Source organism: Salvelinus alpinus, chromosome 24 (assembly GCF_045679555.1).
Source record: "Salvelinus alpinus chromosome 24, SLU_Salpinus.1, whole genome shotgun sequence".
NCBI classification, from domain to species: domain Eukaryota; kingdom Metazoa; phylum Chordata; class Actinopteri; order Salmoniformes; family Salmonidae; genus Salvelinus; species Salvelinus alpinus.
The window spans coordinates 27209439-27234275 of record NC_092109.1 but is presented as its reverse complement, the minus strand read 5'-3'; the positions used below and the strand labels follow the sequence as shown (position 1 = coordinate 27234275).

Genomic DNA, 24837 nt, shown 5'->3' with positions numbered 1-24837 from the left:
CCTGTCCACGGGCCCTATCTATCCCTGTCTACGTTCATTATCTGTCACTATCGACAGGCCTTGTATGTCTCTGTCTACGGGCCCTGTATGTCTCTGTCCATGGGTCCTATCTTTCCCTGTCCATGGGCCCTGTCTGTCTCTGTCCACGGGCCCTGTCTGTCTCTGTCCACGGGCCCTGTCTGTCTCTGTCCACGGGCCCCGTCTGTCTCTGTCCATGGGCCCTGTCTGTCTCTGTCCACAGGCCCTGTCTGTCTCTGTCCACGGGCCCTGTCTGTCTCTGTCCACGGGCCCTATCTATCTCTGTCTATGGGCCCTGTATGTCCCTGTCCACGGGCCCTATCTGTCTCTGTCCACGTGTCCTGTCTGTCTCTATCTACAGGCCCTGTATGTCTCTGTCTACGGGCCCTGTTTGTCTCTGTCCATGGGTCCTATCTGTCCCTGTCCACGGGCCCTGTCTGTCTCTGTCCACGGACCCTGTCTGTCCCTGTCCACGGGCCCTGTCTGTCTCTGTCCACGGGCCCTATCTGTCTCTGTCCACGGGCCCTATCTGTCTCTGTCTATGGGCCCTGTATGTCTCTGTCCACAGGCCTCGTCTAATAAAGCTGTGTGTTAACTGTTTTCATTGCAGAGCCCCAGTTGAAAGGCATCGTGACCAGGCTGTACAGTCAGCACGGATACTACCTGCAGATGCATCCGGATGGCACCATGGACGGCACAAGGGACGAAAGCAGCTGCTTCTGTAAGTGTGTGTAGTGTGTGTGTGTGTGTGTGTGTGTGTGTGTGTGTGTGTGTGTGTGTGTGTGTGTGTGTGTGTGTGTGTGTGTGTGTGTGTGTGTGTGTGTGTGTGTGTGTGTGTGTGTGTAGCGTGCGTGCGTGCGTGCGTGCGTGCGTGCGTGCGTGCGTGCGTGCGTGCGTGCGTGTGTGTGTGTAGCATGGTTGGTGGGTAGTGTGTGTGTGTGTTTGTGTGGCATTGTTAGTGTGTAGTGTGTGTGTGTGTAGCATGGTTGATGTGTAGTGTGTGTGTGTAGCATGGTTGGCGTGTAGTGTGTGTGTGTAGCATGGCTAGTGTGTAGTGTGTGTGTGTGTGCGTGTGTGTGTGTGGTGTGTAGCATGGTTGGTGTGTGTGCATGTAGTATGGTTGGTGTGTGTGTGTGTGTGTGTGTGTGTGTGTGTGTGTGTGTGTGTGTGTGTGTGTGTGTGTGTGTGTGTGTGTGTGTGTGTGTGTGTGTGTGTGTGTGTGTGTAGGATGTGTGTGTGTGTGTGTGTGTGTGTGTGTGTGTGTGTGTGTGTGTGTGTGTGTGTGTGTGTGTGTGTGTGTGTGTGTGTGTGTGTGTGTGTGTGTGTGTGTGTGTGTGTGTGTGTGTGTGTGTGTGTGTGTGTGTGTGTGTGTGTGTGTGGCATGGTTGGTGTGTGTGCGTGTAGCATGGTTGGTGTGTGGTGTGTGTGTGTGTGTAGGATGGTTGGTGTGTGGTACGTAGTGAATGAAATAATGAATGAGTGAATGAATAATGAATTACATTTTATTTTCATGTCAAATTGCCAATTGGCAACCGATCCCTTAAGGATCTTCTTCAGGATTGGTGGGTCCCCTGCGGGACGGTTGAGCTAACTTGGCTAATGCGATTAGCATGAGGTTGTAAGTAAAATTTCCCAGGACATAGACATAGCTTAAATTCTTGTTAATCTAACTGCCCTGTCCAGTTTACAGTAGCTACTACAGTGAAACAATAGCATGCTATTGTTTGATGAGAGTGCACAGTTTTGAACATGAAAAGTTATTAATAAACAAATTAGGCACATTTGGGAAGTCTTGATACAACATTTTGAACATAAATGCAATGGTTCATTGGATCAGTCTAAAACGTTGCAAATACACTGATGCCATCTAGTGGCCAAAATCTAAGTTGCACCTGGGCTGGATTAATACATTATGGCCTTTCTCTTGCATTTCAAACAGAATGGTACAACAACAAAAAAACGGTTGTTTTTTTCTTTGTATTATCTTTTACCAGATCTAATGTGTTACATTCTCCTACATTCCTTTCACATTTCCACAAACTTCAAAGGGTTTCCTTTCAAATGGTACCAATAATATGCATATCCTTGCTTCAGGGCCTGAGCTACATGCAGTTAGATTTGGGTTTGTAATTTTAGGCGAAAATTGAAAAAAGGGGCCCATCGTTTTAAACCCGCTCTGGTACAAAGAGAAGATTAAAGCGTGAGACATATAGGCCTACACTCAATTTATATACATACGTGCACTTTGTTATATGTCTGGATTTAATTAAATGTAATTATAGGTGACCCTTTTTCTTTTATTTCAGGCTTTATAAAAAATTCAGCAAACAGAAATACACAATGGACAAAAAAAACATTTTAATTTCTCCTCATGGCTCAGCCACATAATACCAGGAAATATCTGGTTGGCTTTCCGGAAAAAGGATAAGCGTATATCGTGGTAGAAAGGGCAATAGAGGATGAAATTAATTTAATTCTCTATCTCCTCGAAGTCACATTAGTTAGTTACATAGTATTTCCTCCTCCATTTAACCATTATACTGACCTGTTTCAATAAGCAGGGGCAATATCCCTGATCTTACTTACCTGTACACATAGCGATCTCTTGCTTTTAGGTAGGTTATACATAATATATCCCTCAAACACGAATTCACCCTTAATCAAACAAAAGGTTCTCAATTTGGGTTTATGATTAATATCCTCCACCCATTTCTTTTAATATGGCATCATCAGTTGTTTTTTAATAGCATCTATGTCTCCCTTAATTTGGTGTTCATACAAATGTTCACAGTCAGACTGTTGGAAAAGGTCAGACATTTCAGTTCTCAGGCTCCCCCGATGGAGAGATCCCATTGAAAAACCTTGCTGGCTGTTCTGACAGTTGGCATATCAATCAGTCTATTCCAAAGTCTCACCATACATGCCTTCCATCTCATCTCACAGGGTTCCCAGCCAATGTCTTCAGTTATTGCCAATATAGGTGCAAACTTGTGGATGCCTAAAAAAATAACGCACTGCTCTGTTATGCTCTGTTATGTTTTTGAGATACCTCGTAGCACCCCACACTCCTGCTGACAGGACACTCGCATGTCTGATACAGTCTGGAATACGTAGTAAAACCAATATATTTGAGTGTTTTTGTTTTTCCTAGAACTTCCCCAAGAGTTCTACTTCCTGAGTCGGCTAGGGAAGATGTTCTGTATAGAAAGGTCAAATGTTCATCAAAATAAAGACCCAAATATTTATAATTGCTAGTAAACTCAATAATTTCTTTACCAAAACAAAACTGAAAAACATGAGAATGGCTGACCAAGAAAACTTCCAAAACGACTAATTCGAAGTAAAAAGGAGTTGGTGAACTCGACAAAAAAAGGCAGAGTGATTTATTTTTGCTCACTTTAATCAATTGTACAGGATGCGAACAGATGACTGACATTTTTACGTTTTGTCTTCCTCAGAATTAGCCTTGTTGGTAAGCTATTCTCATTGTTGCTAAGCACCCTTCATTTATTTTGTTTGCTGATTCACGAAGGCCCACTTGAAAACTGAAAAACACTTCTCCTAGTACCAGGTTTACTAAAATGCATTATCTGTGTTTTTTTCTATTCACACCAATTGACTGCAAATAATAACATTTTCTGCAGGTCTTGTTCAGTTTCTGCCGTCAAAATAATATCAGCATATAAGAGTATACTTAACATATCATCATCATATCTTATTCCAATATTTAACTGTTTAATTTATTTCGCCAAATCATTAATAAACATAACAAACGGAGTGGGTGATAAGGTGCCTCCTTGTTTTACACCCGGGGGCGTGGGAAACCAATCTGTATTTGGTTTCCATATTTTTAGCACGCACACAGGCATTTGATGCTTTGTAGAGAGACTAGATTGCGTGAAAAAATTTCCCATCAACCCCTGTCTTTAGCAATCTATAGGCTAAAATATACTTATTTTCTGGAAATCAATGCAACATGCAGAAGTAGGCTTATTTTCCTGTAATCTATTTCTGACTATTGTGCAGGCCGAGAAGATACGGTCGATACAGACTCTGGATTTATGACAACCATTTTGTTCTTCCACCAGAATGTTTAGATCCTCCAAAAATGTATTAACCTGCTGAATATAATTTATAGACTGTATTTAGTAAACTTATGCTTTTATAGTTCAGTTGCACTCTCTTTTGAAGATTTGGGAATGGGATTCACTATAGACTAACTGTATACCAAGTGGATGGCAGTATACTGTATTCAAAACAAATTTGGAGCAAACAATTTAGAACTTCAATTAATTGAGGAGCTTTTAAAACATCATTAAGTAGTTCAACAATGCCAAAAGCTTTCCATTTTTTGCAGCATCAATCGCATTCTTAACTTCTACCAAGGACAACTCCTTCACTTAGGTACGGGTTGCATATATTTTGTTTTCAAGTTTAGTTTTCAGGGAACATGTGTCTTTATAAAAGTATTCCTTAATATAATCTGTCATATTTTCATTACCTGACAACAAACTTGCAAACCCCTTCTCCCACTCATGAAGTATCTGTGTGATATCAGAGTTCAACCCCTGATGCTCTTCCCTGACTTCCATTGGAATTATCGTATGACGTTTTGGCCCCAACTTATTTATTTGGTTCCAGAACTTTAGAGGATTTCTTGTCTGTATCTCCTCTCTGATATCTCAGTTTGAATAGACCGTCTATTATCTTAAATAACTTTCTAAAATGTTATCTTGTATTCCTGTCTTTACAATGTAGAAATAAGTGCTCAGCCATGCGCATTACAGACCATAGGTCCCTTAACTCATCATGTCCATGTCTAACAGAACACAGAGGGTGTTCTTTAATGGAAGATTCAGGAATTCCCCAAGGCTGCTGTCTAGGCCCATTACTTTGTTCAATCTTTACTAATGAATTGCCACTGGTTTTGAGGAAAGCCAGAGTGTCTATGTATGCGGAGGACTCAACACTATACATGTTAGCTACTACTGCGACTGAAATGACTGCAACACTTAACAAAGCGTTGCAGTTAGTTTCAGAGTGGGTGGCAAGGAATAAGTTAGTCCTAAATACTTCTAAAACTAAAAGCATTGTATTTGGGACAAATCATTCACTAAACCCTAAACCTCAACTAAATCTTGTAATAAATAATGTGGAAATTGAGCAAGTTGAGGTGAATAAACTGCTTGGAGTTACCCTGGATTGTAAACTTGCATGGTGAAAACATACTGATACAACAGTAGCTAAGATGGGGAGAAGTATTTTAATTACATTTTCTATTTCACCTTTATTTAACCAGGTAGGCCAGTTGAGAACAAGTTCTCATTTACAACTGCAACCTGGCCAAGATAAAGCAAAGCAGTGCGACAAAAACAACAACACATAGTTACACATAAACAAACGTACAGTCAATAACCCAATAGAAAAATCTATGTACAGTGTGTGGAAATGTAGAAGAGTAGGGATAATAAATAGGCCATAGAGGCAAAATAATTACAATTTAGCATTAACACTGGAGTGATAGATGAGCAGATGATGATGGGCAAGTAGAGATACTGGGGTGCAAAAGAGCAAGATGTCCATGATAAGGCCATGCTCTATCTTCTTGACAGCATTGTCAACAAGGCAGGTCCTACAGGCCCTAGTTTTGTTGTACCTGGACTACTGTTCAGTCATGTGGTCAGGTGCCACAAAAAAGGACTTCCAAAAATTGCAATTGGTTCAGAACAGGGCAACACGGCTGGCCCTTGGATGCACACAGAGATACCACAGAGGTGTTGACATGTTGAATGCACCGAGCTGTCTGTTTGAACAACTGGCGCACAACTCGGACAACCATGCATACCCCACAAGACATGCCACAAGAGGTCTCTTCACAGTCCCCAAGTCCAGAACAGACTATGGAAGGCGCACAGTAGTAAATAGAGCCATGACTACATGGAACTCTATTCCACATCAAGTGACTCATGCAAGCAGTAAAATTAGATTTAAAAAACAGATAAAAAAACACCTTATGGAACAGCGGCGACTGTGAAGCAACACAAACACAGGCACAGACACATGCATACACACACACGACACGATAGAATACGCACTATACACACACGGAAACATAGATTTTGTACTGTATATATGTGGTAGTGGTGGGGTAGGGGCCTGAGGGCACACAGTCTGTGAATGTATTGTAATGCTTTTAAAATTGTATAAACTGCCTTAATATTGCTGGAACCCAGGAAGAGTAGCTGCCTTGGCAGGAACTAATGGGGATCCATAATAAACCCCAGGAAGAGTAGCTGCCCTGGCAGCAGCTAATGGGGATCCATAATAAACCCCAGGAAGAGTAGCTGCCTTGGCAGGAACTAATGGGGATCCATAATAAATACAAATACAAAAATTCCAATAAGGCTTGTTCGGCTTGTAAACTTAGTCACATCCTTTTCCCCCCATTTCAGAATATATGATATCACAAAATGTTTCATACCAGAAGTATAATAAATTTTTGTAGAGTTTGCAGAGTTTCTATGAGTTCTGACAGAGCTCTGCGTGATATTTCATAAAATAGAAAATAATTTGGCACATTTATTTTCTTACATTTAGGCTTATATGGGGGTATGTTTAATTTGCCCTGAGTGATGCACAGTAATATCTGTTTGAGAAAGTTCATGGCCAACAGAAAAAGGTCATAAATAAAAGAGAATGATCAGGTCATATTTTTAAATTCAATTGAGTCTGTGTGTGTGTGTGTGTGTGTGTGTGTGTGTGTGTGTGTGTGTGTGTGTGTGTGTGTGTGTGTGTGTGTGTGTGTGTGTGTGTGTGTGTGTGTGTGTGTGTGTGTGTGTGTGTGTGTGTGTGTGTGTGTGTGTGTGTGAGAGTATAAGTAAGTAAGTAATATGTGGGTATGTGTGTGGGTGTACTCACTATGTGGGTGTGTGTGTGTGTGTGTGTGTGTGTGTGTGTGTGTGTGTGTGTGTGTGTGTGTGTGTGTGTGTGTGTGTGTGTGTGTGTGTGTGTGTGTGTGTGTGTGTGTGTGTGTGTGTGTGTGTGTGTGTGTGTGTGAGAGTGTAAGTAAGTAAGTAATATGTGGTGTAAAGTCTCTGTGTTGTTTGGCACATTCTGACCAGCACCAAGGAATTGTATATTTCATCTGTGTCTGGTCACTGGCACCAGTTGATTGCTCATTCAACAACTGCTGAACAGGGCTATTGGTGTCTGTGGATGATGTACTGGGGCCTATCTCTTACAGCGATACTAGATACTGGTATACCGCTGGGCCTACAGACATATCTACACCTTACCCACAAAGACAACACACAACTCAATGTATCACCCATCACTCCATTCACCACTGACATCAATTCATGCAGTAGATATACTATTCTATCCATGTATTCTTCAGATATACTATATATTCTATTCACATGCTGTCCATAATGTCTATACATCCCATCATGTATGTATGCACGTCTTTACATACACTTAGGTTGGAGTCATTAAAACTCGTTTTTCAACCACTCCACAAATTTCTTGTTAACAAACTATAGTTTTGGCAAGTCGGTTAGGACATCTACTTTGTGCATGACACAAGTAATTTTTCCAACAATTGTTTACAGGCAGATTATTTCACATATAATTCACTGTATCACAATTCAAGTTAGTCAGAAGATTACATACACTAAGTTGACTGTGCCATTAACCTTTCTAGGACTGCCACATTCCACTGAAAAGGCAGAGCGCGAAATTCAAAAAATATTTTTGAGAAATATTTAACTTTCACACATTAACAAGTCCAATACAGCAAATGAAAGACACACATCTTGTGAATCCAGCCAACATGTCCGATTTTTTAAATGTTTTACAGGGAACAAAACATAATATATATTTATGTTAGCTCACCAACAAATAGAAAAAAAGCACAGACATTTTTCACAGCACAGGTAGCATGCACAAAATCAACCAAACTAACCTAGAACAAACCAAAGAAACCAAGAAACAACTTAATCAGATGACAGTCTTATAACATGTTATACAATAAATCTATGTTTTGTTCGAAAAATTTGCATATTTCAGGTATAAATCATAGTTTACATTGCGGCTACAATCAGAAATTGCACCGAAAGCAGCCAGAATTATTACAGACACCAACGTGACATACCGAAATACTCATCATAAAACATTTCTGAAAAATACATGGTGTATAGCAAATTAAAGACAAAGATCTTGTGAATACAGCCAATATTTCAGATTTTCTAAGTGTTTTACAGCGAAAACACAATATAGCATTATATTAGCTTACTACAATAGCCTACCACACTACCGCATTCATTCATCAAGGCACGTTAGCGATAGCAATAGGCACGTTAGCGTTAGCGACTAAACCAGCAAAAGATATTAAATTTCACTAACCTTCATAAACCTTCCTCAGATGACAGTCCTGTAACATCAGGTTATACATACACTTATGTTTTGTTCGAAAATGTGCATATTTAGAGCTGAAATCCGTGGTTATACAACGTAGCATAACGTGCTAACGTAGCATCTTTTTCCCAGAATGTGCAGATATTTCTATTAGACTCTCACCTATTCTGACCAAATAGCTATTCATAAACATTACAAAAAAATACATGTTGTATAGGAAACGATAGATCCATTAGTTCTTAATGCAATCGCAGTGTTAGAATTCTAAAAATATCTTCATTACGACATAAGACTTAGTTATGGTAAGGAAATAACCAAAACCTGAGCGCAAAGCTACTAGTACACAATTCGACAGATATATGAAATAGCATCACAAAATGGTTCCTACTTTTGCTGATCTTCTATCAGAATGTTGTACAATGGGTCCTTTGTCCAGAACCGTCGTTGTTTTGGATTCAGAACGTTCTTTTTCCCTCTTGAATTAGCAAGCACACTGGCCATGCAGCGCTAAGCTCTCCAACGTCAACAAAGTCGAACAACGCAACACGCCGAACGTCCCGAATAAAGTTCAATAATCCAATGAAACTATATTGAAAAAACATACTTTAGGATGATATTGTAACATGTATCAAATAAATTCAAAGCCGGAGCTCATATTCGCCCATAACGACAGGTTTCCAGTAGGCAATAACAGGTCCCCCCACGCGCCTTGCAGACAACAGAAAATGGGGGACACGTTGTTCCAAGAGGGCTCATTCAACGTCAGACAGAGATAATCAACTCCTTTTTCCTCTCACTTCCTCTTGACATCCAGGGGAAGGTGTATGACGTGCACGTATAGTCATACGTATCATGCCCATTTATAGGCAGCGACTTGAACACAGCATCGATTTCAGACTTTCCACTTCCTGGTCACAAAGTGTGCTGCCAAATGAGTTGTGTTTGACCCACAGACAAAATTCAAACGGTTTTAGAAACTAGAGAGTGTTTTCTATCCAATAGTAATAATAATATGCATATTGTACGAGCAAGAATTGAGTACGAGGCCGTTTAAATTGGGAACGATTTTCCCCAAAAGTGAAAACAGCACCCCCTATCCTCAACAGATAGGAAAATTCCAGAAAATTATGTCATAGCTTTAGAAGCCAAATGGAGGTGTACCTGTGGATGTATTTCAAGGTATAACTTCAAACTCAGTGCCTCTTTGCTTGACATCATAGGAAATTCAAAAGAAATCAGCCAAGACCTCCACATGTCTGGTTCATCCTTGGAAGCAATTTCCAAACGCCTGAAGGTACCACGTTCACCTGTACAAACAATAGTATGCAAGTATAAACACCATGGGACCACGCAGCCGTCATACCGCTCAGGAAGGAGACGTGTTCTGTCTCCTAGAATTGAACGTACTTTGGTGCGAAAAGTGCAAATCAATCCCAGAACAACAGCAAAGGACCTTGTGAAGATGCTGGAGGAAACAGGTACAAAAGTATCTATATCCACAGTAAAACAAATCTTATATCGACATAACCTGAAAGGCCGCTCAGCAAGGAAGAAGCCACTGCTCCAAAATCGCCATAAAAAAGCCAGACTACGGTTTGCAACTGCACATGGGGACAAAGATCGTACTTTTTCGAGAAATGCCCTCTGATGAAACAAAAATAGAACAGTTTGGCCGTAATGACCATCATTATGTTTGGAGGAAAAAGGGGGAGGCTTGCAAGCCGAAGAACACCATCCCAACCGTGAAGCACGGGGGTGGCAGCAGCATGTTGTGGGGGTGCTTTGCTGCAGGAGGGACTGGTGCACTTCACAAAATATATGGCATCATGAGGATGGAAAATTATGTGGATATATTGAAGCAACATCTCAAGACATCAGTCAGGAAGTTACAGCTTGGTCGCAAATGGGTCATCCAAATGGACAATGACCCCAAGCATGCTTCGAAAGTTGTCGCAAAATGGCTTAAGGACAACAAAGTCAAGGTATTGGAGTGGCCATCACAAAGCCCTGATCTCAATCCTATAGAAGATTTGTGGGCAGAACTAAAAAAGTGTGTGCGAGCAAGGAGGCCTACAAACCTGACTCAGTTAAACCAGCTCTGTCAGGAGGAATGGGCCAAAATTCACCCAACTTATTGTGGGAAGCTTGTGGAAGGCTACCCGAAATGTTTGACCCAAGTTAAACCATTTAAAGGCAATGCTACCAAATACTAATTGAGTGTATGTAAACTTCTGACCCACTGGGAATGTGATGAAAGATATAAAAGCTGAAATAAATAATTCTCTCTACTATTATTCTGACATTCACATTCTTAAAATAAAGTGGTGAATCTAACTGACCTAAGACAGGGAATTTTTACCAGGATTAAATGTCAGGAATTGTGAAAAACTGAGTTTAAATGTATTTGGCTAAAGTGTATTTAAACTTCCGACTTCAACTGTGTATATACTGTATATATATATATATATATATATATACTTATACATAACAAGTTTGGACACACCTAATCATTCAAGGGTTTTTCTATATTTTTACTATTTTATACATTGTAGAATAATAGTGAATACATCAAAACTATGAAATAGCACATATGGAATCGTGTAGTAACCAAAAAAGAGCTAAACAAATCCAAATATTTTGTAGATTTTAGATTCTTCAAAGTAGCCACGCTTTGTCTTGATGACAGCTTTGCACACTCTTGGCATTCTCTCAACCAGCTTCACCTGGAATGCTATTCAAACAGTCTTGAAAGAGTTCCCACATATGTTGAGCACTTGGCTGCTTTTCCTTCACTCTGCAGTTCAAGTCATCCCAAACCATCTCAATTGGGTTGAGGTCGGGTGATTGTGGAGGCCAGATCATCTGATGCAGCACTCCATCACTCTCCTTTTTGATCAAATAGCCCTTACATAGCCTGGAGGTGTGTTGGGTCATTATCCTGTTGAAGAACAAATGATAGTCCCACTAAGTCTAATGTCCATTGCTCATGTTTCTTGGCACAAGCAAGTCTCTTCTTATTATTGGTTATCTTTAGTAGTGGTTTCTTTGCAGCAATTCGACCATGAAGGCCTGATTCACGCAGTCTCCTCTTAACAGTTGATGTTGAGATGTGTCTGTTACTTGAACTCTGTGAAGCATTTATTTGGGCTGCAATTTCTGAGGCTGGTAACTCTAATGAACTTATCCTCTGCAGCAGAGGTAACTGTGGGTCTTCCTTTCCCGCGGCGGTCCTCATGAGAGCCAGTATCATAGCGCTTGATGGTTTTTGCGACTGCACTTGAAGAAACTTTAAAAGTTCTTGACATTTTCTGGATTAACTGACCATATCTGAAAGTATTGATGGACTGTCATTTCTCTTTACTTATTTTAGCTGTTCTTGCCATAATACGGACTTGGTCTTTTACCAAATAGGGCTATCTTCTGTATACCACCCATCCCTTTTCACAACACAACTGATTGGCTCAAACGTGCTAAGAAGGAAAGAAATTCCACAAATTAACTTTTAACAAGGCACACCTGCTAATTGAAAAGCATTCCAGGTGACTACCTCATGAATCTGGTTGAGAGAATATCAAGAGTGTGCAAATCTGTCAAGGCAAAGGGTGGCTACTTTGAAGAATCTAAAATCTAAAATATATTTAGATTTGTTTAACACTTTTTTGGTTACTACATGATTCCATATGTGTTATTTCATAGTTTTGATTTCTTCACTATTATTCTGTAGAAAATAGTAAAAATAAAAAATTAAGAAAAACCCTTGAATGAGTAGGTGTTCTAAAACTTTTGACCAGAATATTTATATATATATTATACTCCGGACTCTGACATTGCTCGTCCTAATATCATCCTAATATTTCTATATTTTTTAATTCCATTATTTTACTTTTAGAGTCGTGTTTATTGTTGTGTATTGTTAGATATTACTGCATATTACTACATCCGCAATAACATCTGTTAAATATGTGTATGCAACCAATACAATTGTATTTTATTTTATTTGACGGTACATGGGGTATGGTAAAAGAACAATAAAAAGACACTTCCCACTGAGCACAGACGTCATTTGATGTAATTTTGATGGAGTTGTCAACTAACATCAATTCAACGTGAAATCAACAAAGAACATTCACCATGTCATTGGATTTAGGTTCAAAGCTGGGTGAAAAAAACACAAAATTCTCTTCCGTTGATGACTTTGCAAAATTCAACGTTATCACATAGATTGTTTTTGAAATGACGTGGAAACATCAATCAGTTTTTGCACAGTGGGTTAGCACACAATTTGAAACACTGAGTCATTCAGTGTTACTCTCTCAATTTGAAACACTGAAACATTCAATACTACACTTTCAATTTGAAACACTGAAACATTCAGTATTACTCTCTGAATTTGAAACACTGAAACATTCAATACTACACTTTCAATTTGAAACACTGAAACATTCAGTATTACTCTCTGAATTTGAAACACTGAAACATTCAATACTACACTTTCAATTTGAAACACTGAAACATTCAATACTACACTTTCAATTTGAAACACTGAGACATTCAGTATTACTCTCTCAAATTGAAACACTGAGACATTCAGTATTACTCTGTCAATTTGAAACACTGAAACATTCAGTATTACTCTCTCAATTTGAAACACTGAAACAGTTAGTGACAAGCTTAACATGACAAGGTGCAAAAAAATCACTCAACCATGAAATCCTACATACGGTGAGGTCATGTGCAGAGAAGACAGAGGGAAGTAGAGAAAGAAAGAGAGTGAAATGGAGCAATAGAGTAATAAAGAAATAGAGAAGGAGAGATGGAGGGGAGAGAATGGATCAGAAAGAGGGGGAAGGGAAGGGCAGAGAGGGATGTGTGTGTGTGTTCGAGATGACTGGGCCTGTCCTCAGCTCTCCTCCAGCCCAGCTGTCTGTGTGAGGAGCCGAGTGGAGTGGAGCGTGTGGAGGAGATAGACTAGTCTTTGATTGGGCTGGAGGCTGTTATAGGGTTTTGGCCCGTGGCGACTACGACACTACAGAGTGATGAGTATGAAAGAGAGTGGACAGTAGCATGGTGAGGTAGAGATCCCAACAACAGAGACGTATAGATATGGCTACTTTGTTGATATACTATGACACCATTCTACAGAATATAGTGGTTATGCAATAGGTAAATAAATAACCACTTGAGACATCCTCAAGGACCGCTCACTTTGCAAGTTTTCATTACTTGATTGTATTGTTTATTGACTTCTAATATGGAATATAATTATTTAATGACTTTCAATATTAAGTATTTATTTCACAAAATTCTTATTCAAGTATATTTAGAGATTGGGAAGCCAGATGCCCCCTCACACACAGCAAGATCTACAAATAAACAGACAACCATCACATGTTGACAAAGACATTGTGCTCCTTATTGCAATGGGTATAGGTTTCAGAATAGGTGTGAATTTGATAATGATATTTAGGGGGCACATTTCAAAGTATATGGAAGCAATAATTGTTCCTTTTTCTCTCTCATCTCTACCTTCTCTTTTCCACCCTATCTGTCTTCTAATCTCTCCTCTCTGTTCTCCTATTCTGATGGTTGCATTGGTCTCTTTGTAGAAGAACTCAGTAACACTCCTGAAACCCAGCACACCTCAGAGAGAGTGAGAAGAGACAGGCTAGATAGAAGATAGGCTTGTCCTTTCTCTTCCTTCCTCCCTTCCTTCCTCCCGTCTCTGCTCCTTCCTGCCGTCTATTTCTGCCATCTGTTTGTCATTCAAGCCTCTCTGTTGTTCACGCTCTCTTTCATCTTGGAGAGATTCTCTCTTGTTTTCTCTCGCCATCTCTCCCACATGCTTTCATTCTCTTCCTTTGTGTTTCCCTTGTCTTTCCTCATAGCTGTCTTTAGTGAGGTGTTGCACCCTGAGTAAAGTTGGAGTATGGTAAAGCTGAGGTGACATGATGACAGCACCTCACTCCTATAACACTCAACATCAGCCACGTAGCTCATGTCACTCTGGTTAAGGTTCAGCGAGGTTGCGACCTTTGTGCCTGGGAGGGTTATTTATTTTTTTATTTAACCTTTATTTAACCAGGTAGGCAAGTTGAGAACATGTTCTCTTTACAACTGCGACCTGGCCAAGATAAAGCAAAGTAGTGCGACACAAACAATAACACAGAGTTACACATGGAATAAAAACATGTACAGTCAATAACACAATAAAAAAAATACAGTGTGTGCAAACGGCATGAGGAGGTAAGCCATAGTAGTGAAGTAATTACAATTTAGCAAATTAACACTGGAGTGATAGATGTGCAGATGATGATGTGGAACTAGAAATACTGGTGTGCAAAAAAGTAAATGAAAAAAAATATGGGGATGAGGTAGGTAGTTGGTTGGATCGGCTATTTACAGATGGGCTGTGTACAGCTGCAGCGATCGGTTAGCTGCTCAGATAGCTGATGTTTAAAGTTAGTGAGAGATATGTAAGTCTCCTACTTCAGGGATTTTTGCAATTCATTCCAGTCATTGGCAGCAGAGAACTGGAAGGAAAGGTGGCCAAATAGGAATTGGCTTTGGGGATGACCAGTGAGATATACCTGCTGGAGCGCGTGCTACGGGTGGGTGCTGTTATCGTGACCAGTGAGCTGAGATAAGGCGGAGCTTTACCTAGCAAAGACTTATAGATGACCTGGAGCCAGTGGGTCTGGCGACGAATATGTAGCGAGGGCCAGCCGACGAGAGCATACAGGTCGCAGTGGTGGGTGGTATATGGGGCTTTGGTGACAAAACGGATGGCACTGTGGTAGACTGCATCCAGTTTGCTGAGTAGAGTGTTGGAGGCTATTTTGTAAATGACATCGCCAAAGTCGAGGATCGGTAGGATAGTCAGTTTTACGAGGGTATATTTGGCGGCGTGAGTAAAGGAGGTTTTGTAGGAAGCCGATTCTAGATTTAATTTTGGATTGGAGATGTTTAATATGAGTCTGGAAGGAGATTTTACAGTCTAGCGAGACACCTAGGTATTTGTAGTGTCCACATATTCTAAGTCAGAACCGTCCAGAGTAGTGATGCTAGTCGGGCGGGTGGTTGCGTGCTGCGATCGGTTGAAGAGAATACATTTAGTTTTACTAGCGTTTAAGTGCAGTTGGAGGCCATTGTTGTATGGCATTGAAGCTCGTTTGGAGGTTTGCTAACACAGTGTCCAAAGAAGGGCCAGATGTATACAGAATGGTGTCATCTGTGTAGAGGTGGATCAGGGAATCACCCGCAGCAAGAGCGGGTTATCCAGAGGTGACACATATTACTTCCTATAGAAGACAGCATGGGAAGCTCTGTTTGATTCTCTCTGGATCGGTCTAATGTCAGTCTCATGTTCTAACGTTTATATCTCCTCCCTCCCTCTTTCTGTCCCTCTGCAGCACAGTTCAACTTGATTCCTGTGGGTCTGAGGATCGTGGCGATCCAGGGGGCGAAGACAGGGCTCTACCTGGGCATGAACAGCGACGGGTACCTTTACACCTCTGTGAGTCCACATGCTCAACAATACATAAACCAAAAGCAATACTGGACAATCCGTCTCCTATAGTTATGTTCAGGAAATGACTGTGTGGTAATAGAGACACTCCGGTAATAGAGACACTCCGTGAAGCTTTGGGTTGACTCTCTAAATGACAGTTATAATGACAATGTAACGGCTGGAACAGCCATATCAGGAGTCGACCGCTGTTGCTAAATCTCCTCAATTATTGTCTGTGTTGTTGCTGTCCGTGGTGCAGAACTCGGTTCCAGGAGAATGATGTTGCTGTCCATGGGGCTGAAATTGACTTCAATCTGGAGTTGCATATCCTGTGCCATGGGCTTGGATTCCATGGTCCAGTTAAGACACTTAGATATACTGTTGTTTTTTGTGCTTCATGTCCCTGTAGCCTGCAGGCGTACATTTGTGTTGAATCTGCGATGTGCAATTTTATGGAGTTGAGGACAGTGTGTATAACAGTGGAGGCTGCTGAGGGGAGGACGGTTCATAATAATGGTTGGAATGGAGCAAATGGAATGGCATCAACCACATGGAAACCTTGTGTTTGATGTACTTGATACCATTCCACTTATTCCGCTCCAAACATTACCAGGAGCCCGTCCTCCCCAACATCCGGTGGTGTATACACAGGAGATGTAATGTTCAGTGTTGTCTCTCTACCAAGTTGAGTACCTGGGTAATAGGTTATACTGTAAGCTCTGTGTGTTTTTAAGGATGGAAGGATCCTGTGCCTTGAGTCTCTAGACAACATAAAACATCTGAATAATAACAAGAAAGTAGTCAATAACAGTACCTACACTGTGCTTGGTGCTACTTTAAGGGGCGGCAGGTATCTTTCCCTTTAATGGACATAGAGTAATAGTATTAGCACACAGAGTAGGTGGAACATTCACTCTCTCGCTGCGTGCTTGTTTGTGTGAGCATTTGTGTATTTTATTTTTACCCTGCCATACGTCATACATAAAATCTGTCAGCATACAGTGCATATAGGGCAGAAACATGAAAGTGTGGAGGGTCACGGAAAACAATCATTTGTTAGTTGTTGAAGCATTGGATGTGTAAGGGTGTAACAGCTACACCACAGTGTGTGAGACAGGAAGTGAGAGGAAGTGAGAGAGAGAGAGAGAGAGAGAGAGAGAGAGAGAGAGAGAGAGAGAGAGAGAGAGAGAGAGAGAGAGAGAGAGAGAGAGAGAGAGAGAGAGAGAGAGAGAGAGAGAGAGAGAGAGAGAGAGAGAGAGAGAATATCCCTGAGCTGGCGATTAGCATGCGGCAATGAGAAGGCTTTTGTCTCGTCTCTGTGTGAACAGAGAAGATTTCGAACGAGATCCTGTTGCTGTACATCCCTGCAAACATCCAGTCAGTGTCTTCCCTTAAAATCCACACACACACACACACACACACACACACACACACACACACACACACACACACACACACACACACACACACACACACACACAGATGTCTATTTAACCTTGAGTTGACTGGGTCTCTTTTATATGAATAGTGTTTTCATGCAACGTTTTCATGAGTGTGTGATGTTATGCTGATGATGTGTAACCTTATATGTGTGGGGTGTGTTACAGTCACACACTGGTAAGATGGTGTGTGTGAGTGAGGATGAATATGTCATGTATTCTGTTGAGTGATTCTGTGTGTGTGTGTGTGTGCACAGGTGCCTGCACATGCATGCAAGCATGTCTGTCTGTCCGTATGTCTCCGTCCGTATGTCTCTGTCCGTATGTCTCCGTCCGTATTTCTCCGTCCGTATGTCTCTGTCTGTCCGTCCGTCAGTCCGTGTGTGTGTTGTAACAGCTGGAAATAGAGGGGGGATGGCACCTCAGGAGAGTGCATGACAGTGCAGACAAATGTTCTGACCGGTGACAAACAAGCTCATCACTGTCACAGAGGCTGAGGTGAGTGACAGCAAGAGACACAGAGGATACTATTGGGGAAAACCTCTGCAGTGCTCTTCCTCTCTCTCGATCTCTTTCTCTCACCTTCTCTCTCCTGCTGTCCCTCTCTCTATGGTTGTCCCTCCCGTTTTCCCTGTCCCTCTCCCTTTACCTCTCTCTCTCTCACCCTCTCTCTCCCTAATCCTCTCTCTCTCTCTCTCTCTCTCTCTCTCTCCATCCTCTCTCTTTCCCTCTCCTTCTCTTTCTCTCCCTCCACCCTCTCTCTGACTTTGATTTGTTGTCCTCTTCTATTCAAGTCAGCTGTTCATTGCAGTAAAAGCGTAATCAGACAGCCTTGTCAGAATAGTGAAGTGCACATAGAGCCCAGGAGAACAGTAAGGAGCTAATGACAAGGAACTCCATGACATGGCTCTGTTGTCTCAGCTATGAGCCTCAGCCTCAGCTTCCCTATACCTGTAGGAGACTCCAGGAAAATGGCTTATTTCTTTGTAAAAAATAGTACTCAGCTCTGTCCTGACCCATTTTATTGTCTGTGTGCTCTGGAAAACCCTCCTGGGCCATGAGAGGGGGGAGATGTGTGAGTAAATGGGGCGATGGTGTGTGTGTGTGTGTGTGTGTGTGTGTGCGTGCGTGCATGCGTGTGTGTGCGTGCGTGAGCGAGACACAGTCAGACAGACAGACAGACAGACAGACAGACAGACAGACAGACAGACAGACAGACAGACAGACAGACAGACAGACAGACAGACAGACAGACAGACAGACAGACAGACAGACAGACAGACAGACAGACAGACAGACAGACAGACAGACAGACAGACAGACAGACAGACAGACAGACAGACACACACAGACAGACAGAGAGACAGAGAGATGGTGGGTGGGAGGTGACACAATTGAGAGATTCTAGATTTTACAGATGCAGTTTCCATGCATGCCAATCAGGCCTCTGAAATTAACCGCGATGATTGCCTTTTTAATGGGTGTGTTGATGTGTGCATAGTATACAGTAAATTGCTTGTGCACATCTTCAATTATAATGCCTATGATACTATAGTACACTATGGTACAAATACTATAGTATTCACTGTACTGTTTTTGCAGACTAAATACTGTAGTATTTACTGTAGTGTACTGTAGTATACTGAAGTATTTACAGTTAACTATAGTATAAATACTTCAGTAAAAGAAAACTGTAGTATATGCTATAGTAATTAATGTAATGTTTTTTTCGGGCTGTAGTATTTACTGTAATGTTTTTGTTTAATTATCTTTGACATAGAAGAGGAGGCTTTCTCCTGTAGGTAGGTAGGTAGGTAGGAAGGAAGGAAGGAAGGAAGGAAGGAAGGAAGGAAGGAAGGAAGGAAGGAAGGAAGGAAGGAAGGAAGGAAGGAAGGAAGGAAGGAAGGAAGGAAGGAAGGAAGGAAGGAAGGAAGGAAGAAAGAAAGAAAGAAAGAAAGAAAGGAAGAAAGGAAGGAAGGAAGGACTGGGGTCTAAATGGATAGTTCAGACTTGCTCTTTTCTATAACCTGTAGGGAACACAATATATGGTCTATACTTGACATGTAAGTTTCTCACATTTGGGTGGGACCAATTGGGATATTGGGGAGGGGAATGGGCAGGGTATATGCAAATTAAATACTGTAGTAGTTACTAAAGTAAAAAAAAAAGGGTTGTGTTTTTACGGACTATAGTGTTTTTGCGGATATTACCGTAGTCTTTACTACAGTGTTTTTTTGCAGATAATACTGTAGTATTAACTATAGTATTCTACAGTATACTACAACATTCTATAGTAAGTACTACACATGATCGAGGAATACTACAGTGTGTAGTATAGTATTCTACAGTATACTACAGTTTACTTTAGAATTCTATAGTAAGTACTGTAGTATTGTATAGTAAAATTTAGTTTTTTTTCATGTGTGTACAAAACATTAAGAACACCTTCCTAATATTGAGTTGCACCCCCTTTTGCCCTCAGAACAAGCTCAATTCATCAGGGCATGGACTCTATAAGGTGTCGAAAGCGTTCCGCAGGGATGCTGGCCCATGTTGACTCCAATGCTTCCCACAGTTGTCAAGTTGGCTGGATGTTCTTTGGGTGGTGGACCATTCTTGATACACATGGGAAACTATTGACTGTGAAAAACCCTGCAGCGTTGCAGTTCTTGACACAAACCGGTGCTCCTGGCACCTACTACCATACCCCGTTCAAAGGCATTTAAATATTTAGTTTTGACAATTCACACTCTGAATGGCACACATACAACATTCCATGCCTCAATTGTCTCAAGGCTTAAAAATCCTTCTTTAACCTGTCTCCTCCCCTTCATCTACACTGATTGAAGTGGATTTAACACGTGACATCAATAAGGGATCATAGCTTTCACCTGGTCTGTCTATGTCATGGAAAGAGTAAGTGTTCTTAATCACACGTTATCAGAGTGAGCAGCTGAACAGTGTATGCTGGAAAACACCCGGTTTGTCATTTTTGATTAAAACAAAACCGCTATTGATTAAATGAAATAAGAATACCAAACTTGTTTTCGTGTGGATTCCGCAACTCGTTTAGCTTTTAACAGCTAGGAAACACCGCTAACCAAACAACAGTGCTAGGTGGCTGTACTACAGACACCGGTCGTTGTCGTTGGAAAGACGCATTGTTAAAAACTTTTGAAAAACATCTGGTTGCAGTAAAGAGCAAACCTGGATACTAAGGAGATCCTGAGGGAAATCGACGAGTACCAACAGCTTTACGCTATGGAGGAACAACATACTCCATCATGGAAAGTTCCGACTACCTCACAAAACCCGACAATTTAAAAAGAAAACAGATTCATCTACAGACACGGACGATTTACTTACCGTTGAAGTAGAGGCTAGTGCTCTGGCTGGAATTCATGCAACACTGGAAAAGTTGTGTGAGGAGGTAGCAGGGCTGAGGGGGAGTTTGGAGTTTAGCCAGAGTGAAATTCTCACGCTCCAAGGAGAGAACAAGGCACTCACAGCCAAGGTAAAAATCCACGATTCTAAAATGGATTGTCTACTCAGGGAAAACAGGGTGATGAAGGAGTCGCTGCTAGACATACAAAGTCGTAGCATGCGTGAAAATCTAATATTTCTGGGATTCCTGAGGACGCATCCAATAATCCAGAGGGCGCGATCAGAGAATTCATGCAATCCGCCTTGAAACTTCCTCTAGAGAATGTAAACAAGGTGGCTTTCCACCAACTACACAGACTTGGAGCTCGGAGCGACAAGACCAAGTGTCCCCAACCGATCATCGCAAAATTTGAACAATACCAACAAAAGGAGCTGATCAAAAGCAGGCGAAGGGAGCTTAACGGGACCAAATTCGGGCTCAATGACCAATTTCCACGGGAGATAAATGAACGTCGCAAGAGACTGTAAACTGTACAGTGACAATAGAGGGAGAGGGGTAAGCGTGCCTTTCTCATTGTGGACAAACTCTTTATAGATGGACAGCTATTCCGAGACAGCTCCATAACACCATGGCTGTACTAAATTCTACCGGGACTTAAGGTTACGAAAAAAAGATTGGAACTGTAAAAATATCTGAACACTATGAAGTGGATATGAACACACACGTACTCAGTTACATGTTCACTTACACATACGGACTAATACATACACACACACACTTGATCTCGCTCTCTTCTCTGGCTCTCTCTTTCTCTCTTTTCTCTTCTCTTCTCTCCGTCTCTCACCTCTCTCTCTATTGTCGAGAACTGTTCTATAATTTTATATGTTTCTTGTTTGTTTATCTTTTCTATGTCTTTGTCTACATGTTTATATATGTTTATAACAAGTAAGGGGACGATATCAGAATAGGGACATTGGGGAATATTAACATATTGTACGGGACACATTTGTACTGTAGTGAAGCCGTCTCTATAGTAATGCAAGGTCTCTTTCATAATCATGTGAAACGTCAATTGCTATGGAAATGCTGGGATGTGTTTTTTAATTATATTAAAGGTAATTATGAATCAACTATGATGGTTATATGATATGGATTACAATTATCATCATGAATATCAAGGCTATACACACTACATGTTACACACATAGACACTTAACCATGCAAATTGGCAGAGTAATTATTTATTTGGACATCACACATTACAGTCTTACTCTTAAACAGACAATGTACACACTCTCACTAAATCACATCCAATATCATACACATTAACTCACTCAGATTTACTACACACATATCTTGTCTCAATTTTCAAACATCTGTGGCATTGGCTCACAGGCAAACAGGCAAGGGAATAAAACATATATTTCTAGAAACTATTTCTTCAATCCTAAATATCAGACGTTTGAAAGCTCTAGTTTTGACCATCATAATACCTCTGATGGCAGTAACTTTACAAGCACTAATTATGGTCAATTTAGACTGAGAATACTATCTAGTTATGGTAAGGGGTGAAATAAGTATAGCCAGTTAGCATTGTAACAGTTTAGCAGATTATTAAAAAAGAAGATCAGTCTTTACGTGGCTAAAGGAAAAGGAATATAACATACAGTTGAAGTCGGAAGTTTACATACACTTAGGTTGGAGTCATTAAAACTCGTTTTTCAACAACTCCACAAATTTCTTGTTACCAAACTATAGTTTGGCAAGTCGGTTAGGACATCTACTTTGTGCATGACATACTGTAAGTCATTTTCCCACAATTGTTTACAGACAGATTATTTCACTTATAATTCACTGTATCACAATTCCAGGGGGTCAGAAGTTTACACACACTAAGTTGACTGTGCCTTTAAACTGCTTGGAAAATTCCAGAAAATGATGTCATGGCTTTAGAAGCTTCTGATAAGCTAATTGACATCATTTGAGTCAATTGGAGGTGTACCTGTGGATGTATTTCAAACTCAGTGCATCTTTGCTTGACATCATAGGAAAATCAAAAGAAATCAGCCAAGACCTCAGAAAAGAATTGTAGACCTCCACAAGTCTGGTTCATCCTTGGGAGCAATTTCCAAACGCCTGAAGGTACCACGTTCATCTGTACAAACAATAGTACGCAAGTATAAACACCATGGGACCACACAGTCGTCATACCGCTCAGGAAGGAGACGCGTTCTGTCTCCTAGAGATGAACGTACTTTGGTGCGAAAAGTGCAAATCAATCCCAGAACAACAGCAAAGGACCGTGTGAAGATGCTGGAGGAAACAGGTACAAAATAATCTATATCCACAGTAAAACGAGTCCTATATCAACATAATCTGAAAGGCCACTCAGCTAGGAAGAAGCCACTGCTCCAAAACCGTCATAAAAAAAGCTAGACTACGGTTTACAACTGCACATGGTGACAAAGATCGTACTTTTTGGAGAAATGCCCTCTGGTCTGATGAAACAAAAATAGAACTGTTTGGCCATAATGACCATCATTATATTCGGAGGAAAAATGGGGAGGATTGCAAGCCGAAGAACACCATCCCAACCGTGGACGGGGGTGGCAGCATCATGGTGTGGGGGTGCTTTGCTGCAGGAGGGACTGGTGCACTTCACAAAATAGATGGCATCATGAGGTAGGAAAATTATGTGAATATATTGAAGCAACATCTCAAGACATCAGTCAGGAAGTTAAAGCTTGGTTAAAGCTTGGTCGCAAATGGGTATTCCAAATGGACAATGATCCCAAGCATACTTCCAAAGTTGTGGCAAAATGGCTTAAGGACAACAAAGTCAAGGTATTGGAGTGGCCATCACAAAGCCCTGACCTCAATGTATTTGGCTAAGGTGTATGTAAACTTCCGACTTCAACTGTATACTGTTTACAGGAAACTCACACTACATCCTAAGATGAAGTTGCATGGAAAAAGGAATGGGGTGGTGAAATCATTTTCTGTCATCGACAAAGGAACTCAAAAGGTGTGATGATATTAATTAACAGAAATTTCGATCTGAATGTGCAAGTAGTTAGGAATGATTCTCAAGAAATACATGATACTACAGGTAGATAGCAATAAAAACAATACTACAGAGATACAAAATAAGTTAGCGGAAAAACAAAAGAACTTGAGGAACTTATTCAAGAACGATCTAATGTAAAATAAAGCAAACAGGATAGAATATGGAGAAAACTGCACAAAATTCTTCCTGAATCTCCAACACAGGAACGCTAACAAAAAGAATTTGCAGAAACTCATTACTAAAGACGGAGTCATCTATGATTCTCCTAATTATATTTTAAAAGATGTTCTATTTTAAGTAGATGTTCTCTTTTCCGTCTCATCCTCTCCCACTGAATGAAGATTACGGTAAGGAATTCTTTTGAAATAATACAAAAAATAGAAAATTAACAAATGTACAGAAAGATCAGTGCGAAGGCCAAATTACAGAGGAATATCTTTTTGAGGCTATTAAATCCTTTCAGTCTGGGAAAACCCCGGGACTTAATGGCATACCGGTAGAGGTATATCAAGCATTTTTGGATATACTAAAAGCTCCATTGTTAGATTGTTTTAACTACTCCTATAGAAATGGTAGTCTGTCAGGTACTCAGCAGGAAGGTCTGATTTCAATAGTATTAAAACAAGACCCAGATGGCAAATATAAAGATCCAATCTATTTAAAAAACTGGAGGCCCCTTACACTTCAATGTTGTGATGCAACAATAATAGCAAAATGCATAGCACTCAGAATTAAAAGGGTTTTACCAGGTATTGTTCATCCTGATCAGACAGGTTTTTTACATGGACAATACATTGGAGATAATATACGACCACCACTACTAGAAATAATAGAACATCATGAAACATAAGAAGAACATAAGAAGCCAGGAATGGCATTTACGGATTTTGAAAAGGCATTTGATAAAGTAAGACTGGATTTTATTTATAAATGGCAATTTTGGTGATTCTCTTATAAAATGGGTGAAAGTAATATATAGCAACCCCAGGTGTAACATAGTAAATAA

General features: G+C 40.7%; 1 protein-coding gene across 1 annotated transcript in view; it reads left to right on the top strand.

Moving 5' to 3' along the window:
* Positions 1 to 24837, top strand: part of LOC139552455 (fibroblast growth factor 11-like) — a 79103-nt gene that overhangs the window by 35044 nt on the left and 19222 nt on the right. Inside the window, exons 2-3 of the mRNA XM_071364215.1 lie at positions 629 to 739; positions 15843 to 15946. Of these exons, the coding sequence (XP_071220316.1) occupies positions 629 to 739; positions 15843 to 15946 (215 nt within the window). The remainder of the gene's footprint in view (positions 1 to 628; positions 740 to 15842; positions 15947 to 24837) is intronic.